At 36.1% G+C, this 16,548-nt stretch overlaps 2 protein-coding genes across 2 annotated transcripts; both read left to right on the top strand.

The window, feature by feature from the left end:
* Window positions 1-8,566: 8,566 nt before the first annotated feature.
* LOC115950702 (early nodulin-75-like) lies at window positions 8,567-9,242 on the top strand. Its single transcript, XM_031067929.1, has one exon. It carries the CDS (start codon window positions 8,577-8,579, stop codon window positions 8,952-8,954), a length of 378 nt encoding a protein of 125 aa, XP_030923789.1. The 5' UTR covers window positions 8,567-8,576; the 3' UTR covers window positions 8,955-9,242.
* A 3,868-nt stretch (window positions 9,243-13,110) lies between these two features.
* LOC115993948 (early nodulin-75-like) lies at window positions 13,111-13,851 on the top strand. Its single transcript, XM_031117949.1, has one exon. It carries the CDS (start codon window positions 13,125-13,127, stop codon window positions 13,653-13,655), a length of 531 nt encoding a protein of 176 aa, XP_030973809.1. The 5' UTR covers window positions 13,111-13,124; the 3' UTR covers window positions 13,656-13,851.
* The last annotated feature ends 2,697 nt before the right edge of the window (window positions 13,852-16,548 follow it).

The following is a 16,548-nucleotide window of genomic DNA, read 5'->3' as shown; positions in this document are numbered from 1 at the left end:
TCTTCCATCGAAAGGATGGAACTTTGGGGGTTCGTACCCCTTAGGGTATGGTTTGCCAAGAAGTTTTGGAGGGAACGGGGGATCCCCAGAGAATTGCTTAGGGATCCCTGAGAGTTTTTCCCTTACTTGCTCCAGGAGGGCATTGACATCTGCCAGTGTTAAGTACTGAGGGTTGGCTCTTCCTCCCACTGCCGACCCTCCTTCTGGCTGCGTCCCATCTTGGTGACCAGTAGGGGGAACATTGTCTTTGATTTCCTGTGTCCTGCCCTCTTTGAGAAGACGAACTTCTTGCTCCAGATCCTTCAACATTGTTGTTATCCTGGCCATGAGGTCTGGTTCCTGCCTTGCGTGTCTTTGTTCTGACACCACCTCCTGTTCTGCCAAGGGTATCCCGCCTCCTTGCCTGGAAGCTACCTCGTTTTCTCCCACGGGCTCAGACGCCGTAGGTGGCACATTAGTTCCTTTGCTATTTCTTTGTCTTGGAGGTATACTCTGTGAAGGGATTGCTTCTTCCTTCTTCTTTGCCCAGTCCCTAGTGAAGTCACCAAAATGTGAGAGTGCCCTTTTTGTGATACTCAGGCCCAAGGATCCCGGGCCTAAATAAAAGGTTTGGTGAACCGGGCCTTGACTCACCGTAGCTAACGAGCTGTTTAAGAATCAAGTGGAATACAGGGGATGCTCCTGACAATATAAAAAAAATGGCAAGCAAGGATATTCGTATCGAAGAATGCCAAAAAATTAACAAGGTAAATTCAGAAGGAAAGAAAACAGGATTAGCAAAGCGATAAAAATTTAATGCTGAGAGGATCCTGGGAAATATGAAGCATATTTCATTAATACATTGTCTGTTTAATTACAGAAAGCTCACTAGGACGTGATACAAGGTTCAATCGAGCTCAAAAATTACAGTCTTGAATGGCTATTTCAGCCTTCAAAACTTGCAAAGTTTGATTCTCTTTGAATCCGAGTATGTGCAATAGTGGCTTTTATAGGATACCGGGAAGCAATGTTTGTTTTTCCCTTAGTATTTTCTCTTCACCACAGATTTTTCTGATAGTTTTTCTAGAAAGTTTCTTCTTTCTTGTGTTTCTCTCTTTTTTCGCTGCTCTTTCTTCAAAACCCATCCCTTCCTTTTATAATGGAGTTTTTGGTCTTCCTGGGGAACCGTTGGTTCCCCTGTTTTACCCTTTTGCAAATAGAGCACGTCCTGTACCCATCATCTCGGTAAGTCCCACTTCCGTTTTTTCTCATTCTTTCCTTCTTTCAGCTCTGATTCTTTTGAAAGTTCCTGGTTGGCCATCTTCTTTGGGATGTGCTGAGGTATGCCCTTCTCGGCATCCCCGTTTCTGGCATTTTCCACTTTTCCCTTTTCTTTCCCATCTGGGTGGAATCCTGTTCTGCCAACTTGAAAGCCGCTTGTTATTATTCTTTTTTTTGTGCTTCCCTGTTCTGGTTCCCCGAGATTTTTTCTGTCTGTGCCATGAGAGGTCGCTGGGTTCTACTGGCGCTCGCGTTCTTTTTGCTTTTGTTTCTTGTTTTCTCCTTCTGTCTTTTTCTTTCGAGTTGTCCTAGTCTTCCTTTGTCTTTGTGCCTGAAGGGATCCGCGCCTCTTGATGGTTCCTGAGGATCCTTGCTTCTTATCCTTTGCCGTGGTTCTCTTTTTTTTTTTTTTTTTGGATGCTTCTTTGTCTGGGCTTTAAGATCCTCTGGGCCCTTTTTTATTCCTTCATGGGTCTCCTGTATCTGCTACTTTGGGCTTAGCTTGATTTTTCCTTTTGGGCTTGACTCATTCTTTTGGGCTTCCTTCACTATGATCCTTTTTTAGACCTTAACACTCTTCACCACAACTTTACTGATAGTTCTTTTCTCTAAAAAATCTCTTTTTTTCTCTCTTTGTCGCTGCCTTGTCTTTGTAACCTACCCCTTCCTTTTATAATGAAGTTCTGGCCTTTCGGGGGAACCATTGGTTCCCCTGTTTTGCTTTCTTGTGAACAGAGCTTGTTCTGTGCCATTCATTTGGCAGGTTCTATTTCCCCTTTTTTTCATTCTTTTCTTCTTTCAGTTTTGATTCATTTGAAAGTCCCTGGTTGGTTACCTTCTTCGGGATGTGCTGAGGTATGCCCTTCTTGGTCTCACCATTTGTCAATTCCCTGTTTGCCCTTTTTTCCCATCTGGGCGAAATCCCATTCTGCCAAATTGAAAGTCGCCTGATGCCTTTCTCTTTTTCGTATTTCTCTGTTCTGGTTCCCCGAGACGCTTCCTGCTTGTGTCATGAGAGGTCGCTGGGTCTTTTGGCGCTTGTGTTTCTTTGCTCTGTTTCTTATTTTCTTTTCCCGTCCTTTTCTTTCGAACTATCTTAGTCTTCTTTGACTATGCGCCTGGAAGGATCCGCGCCCCTTGATGATTGCTAAGGATCCTGGCTACTTAGCCTCTTGCCATGAGTTTCTTTTCCTTCTTGATGTTTCTTCGTTTGGGTTTCAAGCCTCCTGGGCCTTTTTATTCTTTCGTGGTCCCCTTGCACCTGCTTCTTTGGACTTAGCTTGTTTTTTTTTTTTTCTTTTGGGCCTGGCTCACTCTTTTGGGCCTCCCTCACTATGATCCATTTTAGACCTCAACACCATGTTTATTAAATGGTGAGAAAATGGTAAAATGATAATGAGTTAACATATACTCAATAATGTAATTTCAAAGATGGAGAAAACATTGACTTATCTTTTATGTTTCTGACTCCAGCCGTGTAGCATTACTTTGTTCTTCAAGTGATTTGTGGCTCCAGCTGTATAATGTTGGTGAGCTTCATAGTTTGTGGCTCTAGCCTTATACATCATAGTTTAGGGCTCCAGCCGTAGGACAACAGTGGACTTAGACATTTCAGCAGTGTGATAGAATGAGTCCAGTGGTACAATATGATATTATGAGTCCTTCCATGGCGACTTCATGATTGAAAGGGAAAAATGGGTGCAACTGGAGGGAGAGAGAGTATGTCCAGCCATGTACATAGGTTGGTTAAGTTTATCCCCTTTCATCATACACTTAAATGACTTTCCCTATGTAATACTCTTTTAGTTTTTAGTCAAATATGAGTGATATTGCCTTCCATAAGAAGGGCTTTTGATTTTATAAGTTTTTTCCTTTCATAAGAAAAGACTTTTAGTAATAAGTTCTGGGAAGAGTGTTTGATTTGTTTTAAAATGTGTGGAGATGGTAAGGAATATGTATATATTGTGAGATATGGTGTTTGTAATATGTATGGGAATTATATGTGGATACTTCGTTGGACATGGATCCTGTATATGTATAATCTATGAGACATAAAGCTTAGAGATATATGAGAAGTATGTATGGGTATTTTGTGAGGAATGTGTTTTGTAAAATAAATGGAAGTATGAGATAGATAAATGAAGGTTAAATGTAGGAAAGACTGCTGCTGGGATTGTTTTTTGTATTATGACATTGGTTATGTTACTTTCTAAGAAGGAAGATTTTGTATAAGAAATAAAGAATGAGATGGAGATGTGTTTTAGGGCAGCAAGATGATGAGATACTTCAGAATAATGGAGTGTGGGAAAGATGAGTAATGGGTAATGGTGTCGTAATATGTGTGTTGTGTTGTTATCTATGAAGAGAGATTTTGTAAGAGGGATGAAGAAAGGTATGAAGATCTTTTAGAGATATGGCAGCAAAATGAATGGAGTTTCAGAATATTGAAGATGAGAGAGGGCTAATGTGTAATGGTGTGCTCTAAGAAGAGATATTTTTGTAAGGGAGATGGAGAAGTGTAAAAATGTGTATTTTGCAGCAAAATGAGTGAAGTTTCTGTACAAGAGGGTGAGATGGATCAGAGAGGGCAGAGATCAGAGAGGGAGATCAGAGAGGAGGCCCTTTAGTGTGGGGAGCAGCGAGAGAGAGCCGACCAGAGAGAGCAGATCAGAGAGAGGGGGGTAGAGAAAGAGAGGAAAGAGAGAGTCCCTTGGTGTGTGTCTTGGTCCTCTTTTTATAGAGTCAAGCTATGTAATTAGATCAAAACTAGTTGAAGGGAAACTTAGCAAATCAGGAAAAATCTTTGACAAAGTAAGTGGTCTTTTGTTCTTTGGCTTAAAGAAAAAAGTTTGAGACTTAATGGCTGAAGTTATAGCTATAACAGCTGCCAATCACAGCTGTTACAGTTGGATGATGTCATCCGAATGACATCATTTGCTTGAAGGAAAATATATGGCATTAAATTCATGATTTGACTAAAGATGCTGAGATAAGTTTTATGAGATTTTTCTGGTACCGCTGCTGGAGCTACTGCAGAATGTGCTGGAACTATTTTAGCTTCTGTAGAAGGTGTTTCTGCTTCTGCTGGAGCTGTTTGCAGCTTAACTGGAGCTGTTACAACTTCTACAGAAGCTGTTTGCAGCTTCCGCTAGAGCTGTTTTAGCTTCTACAGAAGCTGTTGTAGCTTCCGCTGGAGCCATTTTTGGTGTTTTCAACTAAGTTTTCTCTTTTGGAAAGTGTATTTAATGAAGTTTTAGAGATGTAATTATGGTCTTTTTGTATCTTAACCAAATCTTGGAGAGTAAGGAGAGCATTTTAATGCTAGATATGAGATATTAATATATATTTAGCCATGTGCTTGGAATTGATTTAGATGATAATAATATAATTGATATGAAATACTATAATTACATCTTTAAACTTATATTATACGATGAACATTAATTTTTATGTAAAGAGCATGGGGAGTTTTATCATTTTAAGTGTTATGTGATATGAGAGGCTTACCCAAATGTTACCTATTGCACACTGACTCGTCAGAGTTCAGGGAATTCGGGAAGACACGTCATGCTTTCCTTTATCAACTTTGAACCACTGGAGCTTTACTGAACACACTTCTTGGCCCTCCAAATCACGACTCCCAAAATTCCCCTAATAAGACTCATGAGCTTGGATCATGAGCCAAAAAATAAGATGATGTGCTATGAGCTTGAACCATGAGCTTTGACGTCTTTTTGTCTAAATATGGGCTCTGTTGGGCTTTAGAAGAGATTTTCCCAAAATCCATGATAGTGTTGATGTGATGCGGGTCGCCAATGAAATGAAGCCATGTGGTGTGAAAATTTTGTCCTCAACAAGTATCTAGCGCCACAGACCCCATTTTTGTAGTCGGATGAATCTACTCTAGAGATATTCTTTATTTTGTTAGCTTGTTGTTGAGTATTTATCTTGTAGTGGTGGATGGGTTCTCTTGATGAGGCCTACTCTACGATTTAGGAGTAGCTAACTTGATGATACGAGTGAATTGAGATTTTAGAATTTGACTGAAACGGTGTAGTTTAGGATTGGAGTTTTGTATTTTAGCTTGGAAAAAGCTGTACCGTTTGGATGGTGTTAGGTAAGTTTTTATTTTTCATTGAAATGGCATAGTTTTGGAGTTGATTTGACAAAAATAAAACACTTCAGCATGTACGTGTGTCACTTAACAGTAGAAACTAATCATGGGGAGTGAATTACTAACGGAACCAAACTTCAGGGTGTAAAATCAAAGTTCGAAAACTTTTAGGTGAAAAATCCAAGCAACTTCAAATTTAGGGGTGTAATTTGCATTTTACCCTTAAAATAATATTGCCTAAAACTGTAATATTTTACAAGTAATTTACTGTAATATATATAAAAATTTAAGTATATATAATTTCTATAAGAAAGTATATATAGGGTTATTTATATTTATTTAAATAGAGTAAACATTACATTAGTGATAAGCTGTATATATGGCAATTACTTAAATTAATTTGACATTCACAAAATTATAATGAACATAGTTATTCTAATAATTATTTTAAGAAATAAAGGGAAAAAAAAGGGTTTTAATCCTTACACAAATTAGGTTTATAAAGTACTATATATATATATATATATATATATCATTCATTATATTTTTATTCCACCCCCTAAGGCACAAATTCCTAACTTTTTTTTTTTTTTTAATTATATAAGAAAATTCCTAACTCAGACATTGGATATGTCTTTCTCTTGTGAGAAAATTTAGGCATGTCATGGTTGACACTGTATCGCTTGACTCTCTTTCTAATTTCTGGAATCAACCCAATTGCACATAAAGCAAAATAGAGACGCTAGAACGATATAATAACACAATTTCATGTCTCATCAGAAAGTTTTCAAAAGGCATATTAAAATTTGAAGGACAAATTCATGTGCTCACTCTAGTAGTACCTGTCAAAGGTCACGATCTTAGGTGGGAAATGAAGAAACGCCTGAGTTAAGATAGGCTTCAGTATTCATTGCGCCGACATAGGTCATTTGTTAACCCCCACAAATCACAACAAAGGCTGAAGATTGCTTGAGCCCACATAGTACATATTACTTGCTGATGCATAAAAGAGTAACAGAATCGTAATATGTTTTTATGCCGACAATTCCTGTCGCAATGATTGTCATTATGATACAGTGACGTAAGAGATTATAAAGGGTTATTTATTACTTTTATAACGATATATATTACTTTTTATATTTATTAAGAACATCCATAGTAGTAGAGTTAAAATTTTAGCAATTTAGCTCAATCAAAAGTTATTTTATCTATTTTACCTACATACATGCTATAGCAGTGGATCTATTTTAACTTTCAATACAATAAAATAATATAAACATCACAATATAATAATATATCTACTATAATAAAATAATACTTAAAAAAAAAAAAAAAAAAAAAACACACCACAAACCATTCGCACAATCCACAACCCCTGCCAACTAAAAACAACCACCCACAACCGCCCAACAACTAGCAAGCTAAGAATAACCACCCACAACCACTGCCAAAAAACCACCACACAAATCACCATTTCTGTTCAAAGGTGCAGGAATTATAGAATCCACAGGCATTAAACAATAAAAATAAAATAAAATAAAATAAAAAAGAAGAAGAAGAAGAAGAAGAAGAAGAAGAAGCGGCTACTGTATCTACAGCACCAGAGAGAGTGGTGACCTCAGGTTTCCTCTTCCACGCTCTGCATCTTCCATTGCGATTCTGTTTCTGCTTTGAGATCTTAAATCTCAAAGAAGAACCAAACCAAAATCAAATCAAAAACCTTTCTAATCTGTTCTGAATTTTCATTCACTAAGAGTTAATCTCTCAAGATGGGTATCGTGTTTATGAAAATGTTCTCTACTCTCTTCGGAAACAGAGAAGCTCGGATCCTCGTTCTCGGCCTCGACAATGCCAGAAAGAAAACCATCCTCTATGAGTTTATCTCATTTCACGCTTACCCATTTCTTATTTTTCAATTTTGAGTAATGGGTCTTTGTCCAATTTTGATGGTTTTTGCATTTGGGTTTTGTGCAGATTAGCTTCAGATGGGAGAGGTTGGGTCGGCGGTGTGGAGGACTGGGCGAGACGGATTCAAGGGATGAGAGAGGAGCTTTGGTCTGAGAGAGCAGAGAGGGAAGTAACGTGAGAGAGAGAGAGAGATGAGTTGTTAACGGAAAGAGAAAAAAAAGAAATATTATTTTAATGAGAAGTGTAATAAAATATTATTATTATTTTTAGCTTCTTGCTACAGTACACATTTATTTATAAATGTGCACTGTAGTAAGAAGCTAAAATTTTTTACTTATACCTTCATTGCTGTGGTGTAGTTTTTTGTATTTTAGTGGAGCTAAAATAGCTATATAGCTATATAGCTATTTAGCTATATAGCTATTTTAGCTCCACTGCTGTGAGTGCTCTAATTACAATTAGTCACATTAATTAGAATTATAACAATAGTTATGGTATAAGAGTTCTTTATATTGAGTCCCAATTAAAATATAATCATGTTAACAGATGCCCTAAAGACAATTGTTAATAAACTATAATAGAAAAATTTTAACACAATTTTTATGAGAAATATAAAAAATTATCAACAACATTTATTATTTTATCTCTCTCGATAAAATATTTTCCGCAGGTAATAAATATCTAAATCCTACATATCTTGCGCACTTAATTTTGAAAAGTAAATTACAAATTTGACATTATTATGGTTTAATTGAGAAATATAATACTAATAATAGGCTTAATAGCCAGTAGGGGGTGCTTTGTCATTTCCAGTCCTGTTAATATAGCGAACTCTGACATTTCTTTTCCCATTTTATCAAGTGCCATATTAATAGATATTTTCTACGAAATCATAATAAGCTCTCATGTAAATAATAAATGCATAGAATTATTTTTTTTCGCAGATAAATATCGTTAAATTAAGGAAAAAGTGTACAGTTAACTGCATCTTATCAGCCAATGAAAGAAAGAAAGAAAGAAAGAAAAAACATTGTATCTTATCCATTTCTTTCGCTAGGTTCAATTTTTTGTGGGCTAACATGTCAATATAGTGGAAATGAAGGAAAGATATAGTTAGGTGATTAGGTCTTACTGTTGTTGGGAGGGACCTCTGAAATTAATCTTCCATACAAAAACAACAAATGCTAGATCATGAATGACATCATTCATGAAAACATAGTTTCAAGTCCAAGCAATTATAAAAAGCCACCACATTGCACTAGTTTTGCACCATCCTTAATTTGAAGAGCCCAAAATGTCCTCCAAGTACTTGTTAGTGTTACTTCTTGGAGTGGTGCTTCTTAGTCTCACCACTTCCACTCTTGCTGATATAAAAAAACCTCCAGTTAAAAGCCCCCCACCTCACAAGCCACCTCCTCTTGTGGAGACCTTAGATGGCAAGCCACCCCCGAAACACAAGCCACCAACCCCACTCGATAAGGAAGAGAAGCCATTCCCTGGACAAAAGCCACCAAGCCCTTTCGAGAAACCTCCAAAAGGTAAGGGAGAGAAGCCACCACCAGAACACATGCCACCAAAAGAGCATTTCCCAGGACACCCTCCACTAGAGGATGCCAAAGACTCGTACGAGCCGACCGCTGAGAAGAAGCCACTTCCTACTCCAACAAAGTAGCCGCCAGTGCTACCATACAAGCCCCCCCACAAGCCTCCATCAGCCAACTGATCAGTGGTTTAGATGTGTATTTAGTTAAAAATAAGAGCTGCACAACTGCTGTGTTAAGTGTCGACTATGGTTCAATTACTTTAGCGCAGGGTCATGTGCATGCTTAATTTGTACTTGGTTTTTCGGTACGTAGTCTGCATGCATGGACTGATGGACATGCAGGTGGTCTTGTTACGCTTAATTAATTAATGCCATGTATGTTATTATCACCATCTATGACATACACTCTATTCTACGTAATGATTGTGGATAGAAACTCTAATTAATTCATTCTAAAATAAATTAATTATTCTCAACAATTCTGTAAAATATAAATTAAAGTAAAATGCACTTTTTGTAATGACTAGCTATTAAGAAATTTAATTTAAGTTATTAACACGTAAAACCTATATGATATCGCACTAAAAAATTCCGGTAAGTAAAATAGGAATAAATTAATTTAGCTGGCTTTCGGTGGTTTGTACAAATCAACCGGCTCAGTTTCCAATCCGATTAAGATAGGGAAGATTTGTACAAATCTCTTAAACAACTTCTCATAGATCGACTTTATGTGGAAAGAGAGTTGCACGTTATGCACAATTTTGTTTGGGTCCCGTTAATGTGTGTCTTTAAGAAACATATTAAACCATCAATTTTTAAAAATATTTTCTCAAGAATTGAAAAAACTGTCAATATTTTTTCAATTTTTGAGAAAATATTTTTAAAAATGATTAATTATTCTGTACCCTTAGGACACACTAGCAAAATCCATTTTGTTTTAACAATGGTTTATATTCCTATTGGCAGCAATATTATTGTTAGTTTGTCAAAGCCATCAGTTTACCTATACATAGACAAGTGACTTTTTTTTCTTTTTCCTACCTACCACACACAAGAGTTCATTGAGATGAAGGAAACCGATGATAAAGGAATGTCGGTTCGTTTTAGGAAAAAATAAAAAGTATCCATTATTAATGATAATACTCAGGGACGGAGCCAGAATTTGAAATTAGGGGGGCAGTTTTATTGTTAATTGCGTGCGGTGGCTCTAGCTTCCGGCTTAATTGCTTAACAGCTAATGAGTTTTTTTGTGTGTTTTTTATGTGTGCATCCAGGTATGGACAAAATTATTTTGTTTAAATTTTTTTAAAGGGTTAAGCTGTTTGTTTTAGATAAAATTGGTTGATTGAGTTTAATTGTTTTTAGCTTTACTATTGGTAATTTTTGTTGTTGAATAATTTTTTGGGCTTGTTTATTTTGCTTTAGATTTTAGATCTGGCCTTTAAAAGCAGGAAAATGCTAGAATTACAAACCTTTTTTTTACAAATTATTAATGTGGTGAGTGGTTTTTAGTAAGTAAAAATGCGATATAAGTGATGAGTCTAGATGCAGACTAATAAAAGTTTACTACCATAACAGTTTGTAAAAATGTTATAGAAAATTTTGTAGCTAGATTAGTACTCCTAAAAGAATCAATGATAATATTAAGGGGGCAAAATGTGATTTTATAGAACAAAATTGTTAAAATTAGTGACTATGTATATATTAATTAAAAATATATATATAAATTAGGGGGGCAATCCAAGTCTCCCTCCGTCCTTGACAACACTTCATTGAAAATATGAAAAGCATAAACTGGTGGTGCTATTCATCAGTCCAAAAAGAAAAATGTTATGGCTAAAATTATTTTTATAATTTTTTTTACAAAGTTAAAGTGGTGAATTGTTATTGGTAAGTAAAAAGTAATGTTAATAATAAGCTCAAATAAGAATCAATAAAAATTTGTCACAATATCAATTTGTAAAAATATAGTAAAATAATTTGTTTGCAGCATTTCTCATAAAAAAAATAGTATATGTAATGGGCCACATGATAAGTGTGCCTTTAGTCACACTCATTTGTGAATGGTTAATTAGTTGCTATCCATTAAGATATGCTTACTATGTTTCTCAAAAAAAGAAAAAAAAGAAAGAAAGAAAGAAATACTGTATATGCTTACTACATTATCTTTTGTATAAGTTTGATTTCTGTCAGATTATTAAAGGTTTTCGTAGACTTCACTGAGCCAGCTGATGGTGGCCAGTACTATATATTCAATTAAAATAGTTATGCATTATAGAGTTCAGTCAGTCACATGACTTGTTTTCATCCCTCTTCTAACCACCGCTGGTTTGATGTCTAGTAATAAAGTTGTTGTGCTAATAGTATATTTAGATACTGCTTATTTTACTGAAAATTGAAAATTGAAAACACTGTAATAACTGTAGTAAAATAATTTTTAAATGTGTGAATAGTACTATGAGACCCAGTTTTAAAGTTTTTTTTGAATAAAGTACTTGCGAGTCCCTGAATAGTACATAGGACCCATTGGAAAAGCATAATTTTGCTGAAAAAGCACTGTAGCCACATCTGAAAACGTGAAACGCTATTCTCAAAAAAAAAAAAGAAAAAAAAAAGAAATGCAGACGCAGTTTCAACACTATCCAAACGAAGGCTAAGTGAACGTTTGGATGCAACTGAAATGATTTTCAGTTGTGTTCAGCGTCTGTCAGTGGGTCCCATGCACTGTTTACGGGATCCATAAACCTATTTTTTCAGCAAAATTTTTATTAAAAATAGATTCCATAGTACTATACACATATTTAAAAATTATTTTGTCATAGTATTTTTAGTTTTCAATTTTCAATAATGAACAGTATCTAAACAGACTACGTAAAAATTCGAGAAACCCTACTGTGCACTTTTGTAGTGTTATTGGAATGTAGCTCAAACTGTATTTATCGTGCCAACATGTATTTAAATATCTTTTTTTTTTTTTTTTAATGGGATGTATTTAAATATCTAATCAACGCACGATGTGGGACTTCAATGCCATATTACAATGTGATAAAAAATGATGATTAATAATAGAACTAAAAAATTCATAAAAGCTTCGCTGGGCATGTGACCCATGGGACCAACCGCTAACTTTTTTTTAATTTTTAATTTTTAATTATTAATTATTATTATTTAATAATTATGAGAGAAGAGATTTTATCATTCAGGGTATGTTTATTTGGAGATGAAATAAAGTGGATGAAAATTTTTGCAGAGAAAATAGAAAGGAAATTTTTTTTTGGAGTGTGCTTGGTTGGGTAAAGAGGAAGGAAAATAAATAGTGGGGTCTAGGTGTTTTCTTCTTGGGTCCTTTAAAAAGTTTTCTCCTTAAAGTGGGGAGAAAACTGAGAGGGAGAAGCTCAAAAAATACCCCTTATGTTGGACTTCACCTTTAACGCGTTGGCTTTTTTTTTTTCTTTGATTTCTGGATGTGTTAGCTTTCTTCTTCTTCTTTTTTTTTTTTTAGAAAACAATTTTGGGTTAATTAATTAATTAATTTTTTACTTTAATAAAGTTTCTATCTATACACAATTTTCCATCCCTTTACTTTTCCTTCCTTCTAAACAAATACAAATGAGAAAAATTAAAATTTTTTCTATTTTCCTACTTTTTCATTATTTCTTCATTTTTTTATCTTCCTATTTTTTCATCCTTCCAACAAAATATATCCTAAATATTTCCGGAACATTACACAAAATCCTAGTTGAGGTATGAGACACTTGACAACACCAACCCTTTTTCCTAAATTTTTATATATCATGGATTCGACTGTTTTTTTTACTACTTTGCGCTAAGGTGTTTATGTGGACCACATACGTATTACGGACCAATATATAGATGTTTTTCCTTTCGGTGGGAATGATATCCAAGTATAGGATAGGATATAAAAAATCAAAGTAGGAAAATTGGGTACGTAACTGAGCTTAAACTTAAAAGATTCAAGGATTGCATGTAAAAGAGATCGCTGCATCAGCATGGAAAGCAAAGAGATAAATTCGTTTATGTTACTAGCCTTCACCAGGAACAAAGTAACATGCATTGCACATTGTCAAACTTTTGAACTCAGTAGGACCCAACTGGACCCCCTCCCCTGACATGAATAATTGCACATTCAAGAAGAAAAGATATCCATTTTGAACTGTACGTGTCTATGGTAGGGTATGTTTTACATGCTTAATGACGTATGATCTGACGAAATAGGCTCTAATATCCCTTATAAAAGGCCAAGAAGTATTGCTGTTTTGAACCATCCAGAGACCAAAGATGACTACCAGCAAATACTTTCTAGTGTTGCTCCTTGGAGTGGTGCTTCTAAGCACTGCCTCAATGGCTGATCACCATGAGTCTCCCAAATATGAGCGCAAACCTCCTAAGGGAGAAAAGCCACCCCCAAAACACAAGCCACCAACTCCACTCGATAGGGAAGAGAAGCCATTCCCAGAACACAAACCACCAAGCCGAGGTAATGAACCTCCAAAGGGTAGGGGAGAGAAGCCACCACCACATGATCATCACCCTGGACACCTTCTATTGGAGTCTTCTTCCATTGATGGCAAACCTCCTCCCAAGGGAGCAAAGCCACCACCAAAACATAAGCCACCAACCCCAGTTGAAGACGGAGAGAGAAAACCATTCCCAGAACACAAGCCACCAAAGGGTAAAGGAGAGAAGCCGCCACCAAAACACAAGCCACCAACCCCACTTGAAGATGGAGAGAGAAAACCATTCCCAGAACACAAGCCACCAAAGGGTAAAGGAGAGAAGCCACCACACAAACCACCAACTGCCAACTGAATGCATAGCTAAATGTTTAGAAAATAAGAGCTACAACTTATGTTATCTTTCATGTCAGTCACTGTTCTATGCGTGGAACAGTTACTAGTAGCAGTGAGCTATGTTCATGTTGTGTACTCTACCCGTTTTAGTGTATGTAGTTTGCTCTGTTGCTTATGAGTATATTGACATGCAGTTACGCTTCCTGGTACTACTATCTCAATGAGTTGATCGAATCGTTTTCTATCTTACATAGAAGAACAAAAAGTCACGTTTGCATTATATATTCTCGTAAAGATTCTAATTTTTCTTAATATTGACATCTTATCACATATCTCAATCGGGACCCGTGATTCTCATCCAAGGAAATTAAGATTTTACGAATATTATTCTCAGCAGAACGAAAAGCACCAAAAGTGTATTTCCTAGGACACCCTCCCACGGTTGATGCCAAAGACTCGCACGAGCCGACTGGGTACATTACAGAATTTTGGTCGAAATTTAACTAAGACAATTTATTGCTAACCCAAATTTGTGAGAGTTGTAGTATCTCATCATTGGGTCTAGTGGGGTACTCTATGTGGAGTCTGTGGACACCAGATTTTTGGGACCCACTTGCCTACCCCAACTTTTTCTGTATGTTAAGAGAGTGACGTGTGTGCATTGGCGACACTAGGATGATTTATGTGCAAGTGAGCCTCTTTATTTATTTAATTTTTAATCTAAGAGTAGACACTATCTATTTGTTTTTTTAAGTGTATGATTGATCATCTAAAATCTAATTTATTTTAATTACTTAATTAACAAAAGAATTTTCTAAGGCTTCTAAACTAATTACGGAAGAAAAAGTCTCAAATGAAAGATTTAGGACTCAGAAACTTGATTTTTTTTTTTTTTTTGTATGAACTCAGAAACTCGATTATATACAAAGAAGATGTTACACATCACATAACACCTGCCCAAAAGATAATACTGAATTTTAATTTAAGTAATTGCGGACAAAGGCCTTTTACACAAGTTGAAGAATAAACTTAAATTACTTGGTGGTATTATATTTATGTTACAAAGTTTCAGAATGAAAGTAGGAATTAATTTTTTTGTTACAAAGTTAGGTATTATATTTATGTTACAAAGCACGGATCTCATCGAGCACGTCCACCAAAATCTATCCATGAGCCGCCTGAACGGTCAAGACATGATCCAACGTACGTGAAATGTCTGAATCATCTGAAGTAGTCGATGGAGGAACATCAGCATCAGCAACAGCAACACTAGACACCTCAGCCGTATCAGCACCTGTAGAAGAGAGAGGATGGGGAATAGCACCAGATGACTCACCTCTAGGATGCGTAGAGCCAACTCTCAAATGAGCAGCCCTCTACCTAACGAAGGTGGCACCTATGGGAGCTATGACATGAACAGGCTTCACCAGCAGGGAAATCAGCTAAATCGAGAAACAACAAAATCCTATGAATGAAAATAGGATGGATAAGAGCATAAGCTACGGCAGAACTCCTATGAACTTCGTTCAAAGAACGAAGAAATAGATGAGGAAAGCTGATAGGCGCACCGGAAACAAAGGCATACAAAAACACATGTCGCTCAAGAGGGATGGTGTGGAGATGAGAAATAGGCCACAAAGAATGACATACTATCTTAAAGAAAAGATAGGCAGTCTCAGTAAGTTTAATTAGCAGACGTGATCTAAGGATCAGAACCCCACTGGATAGAAGACCTAGTGATGTAAGACATAACGTCATCTAGGGATGGAGACTCCTTATAAGGATAGACAGGCTCCCTAACGACCGGAACCCCAAGAGCTTCAGGCACTATTCGAGGGGTAATGGTGAACTCAACACCTCGTATCTAACTCTTAACCAGGGTGTTGGAATCATAGACGTGGCAAGAGAGATTCGAGAAGAACTCTCTAATTAGGGCGGTCAGGGGTGGATGATATACCTCTAACAAAGGCAACCAACCTCTACTCTCAAGGTTTGCCCTAATGGCAGGATCAACCTCATCTAACACAACAGAACGCTCAGCCCAAATCTTTCTCTTACAGTTCAATTTCTCATAGACCTCTCTGCTTTTGTCATTCCTGAACAACTCACTCCTAGGGGGAGACTAAGAGGAAGTGGAAGGGGTCCTATGGGCTCTAGTCTTCCTAGGCATGGTGCTAGGATAAAGACAAAGATACAAAGCAGAAGAAAAGAACAAAAACCAAAGGCAGACTGCAAGTTAGCACAAAAAAATAGAACAAAAATCTATATGATGCATGAACAATTTAAATATCATGATGCATGCCCTAATTCAGTGAAATTAAGTTTAAATTAAGTTCATGTTCACAAAATTGGCTTGAGCATAGAGTTTCTAACAAAAACTCCAAAAATTTGAAAAACCACTTATTCAATTTGTAACAAATTGACCAATTGATCATCACACAAGATTGAATACATAAAATAATGATCAATTACATCAATTTGACAAGCCAATTTCATCAATTGAAACCAATTTGAACAAAATCCCCAAATTCGGATAAATACAAGCCCTAGAATTTTCAATTTCTTACAAAACACCAAATTGATCAAATTAAACATCATAGATCATGATTATAACATTATAGGATCAAAACCCAATGATCAATTTTTAAAAAAATGGCTAGAATCATCAAAAATCCCAGTTTGAAAAGTTTCGAAAATACCCAATGAAATGCATGAAAAAATGCATGAAACCATGAAATAAAATGCAAAAGGAGGCATAAAGGACTTACCGGCTTAGAGAGAGGAAAATCTTACAAAAATTTTGGAGGAAAACGACAAAAAATTTGTTGGTGAGCCTTGTCCAATTCAGAGAGAGAAAAGTTTGAAAAACTTTTTGAAAAGTAAGTTTGAACAAGTCAAACTCTGTTTTTAAA

The sequence above is a fragment of the Quercus lobata genome, chromosome 6 (genome assembly GCF_001633185.2).
Source record: "Quercus lobata isolate SW786 chromosome 6, ValleyOak3.0 Primary Assembly, whole genome shotgun sequence".
Classification (NCBI taxonomy): Eukaryota; Viridiplantae; Streptophyta; class Magnoliopsida; order Fagales; family Fagaceae; genus Quercus; species Quercus lobata.
This window is presented reverse-complemented; position numbering and strand designations above follow the sequence as displayed.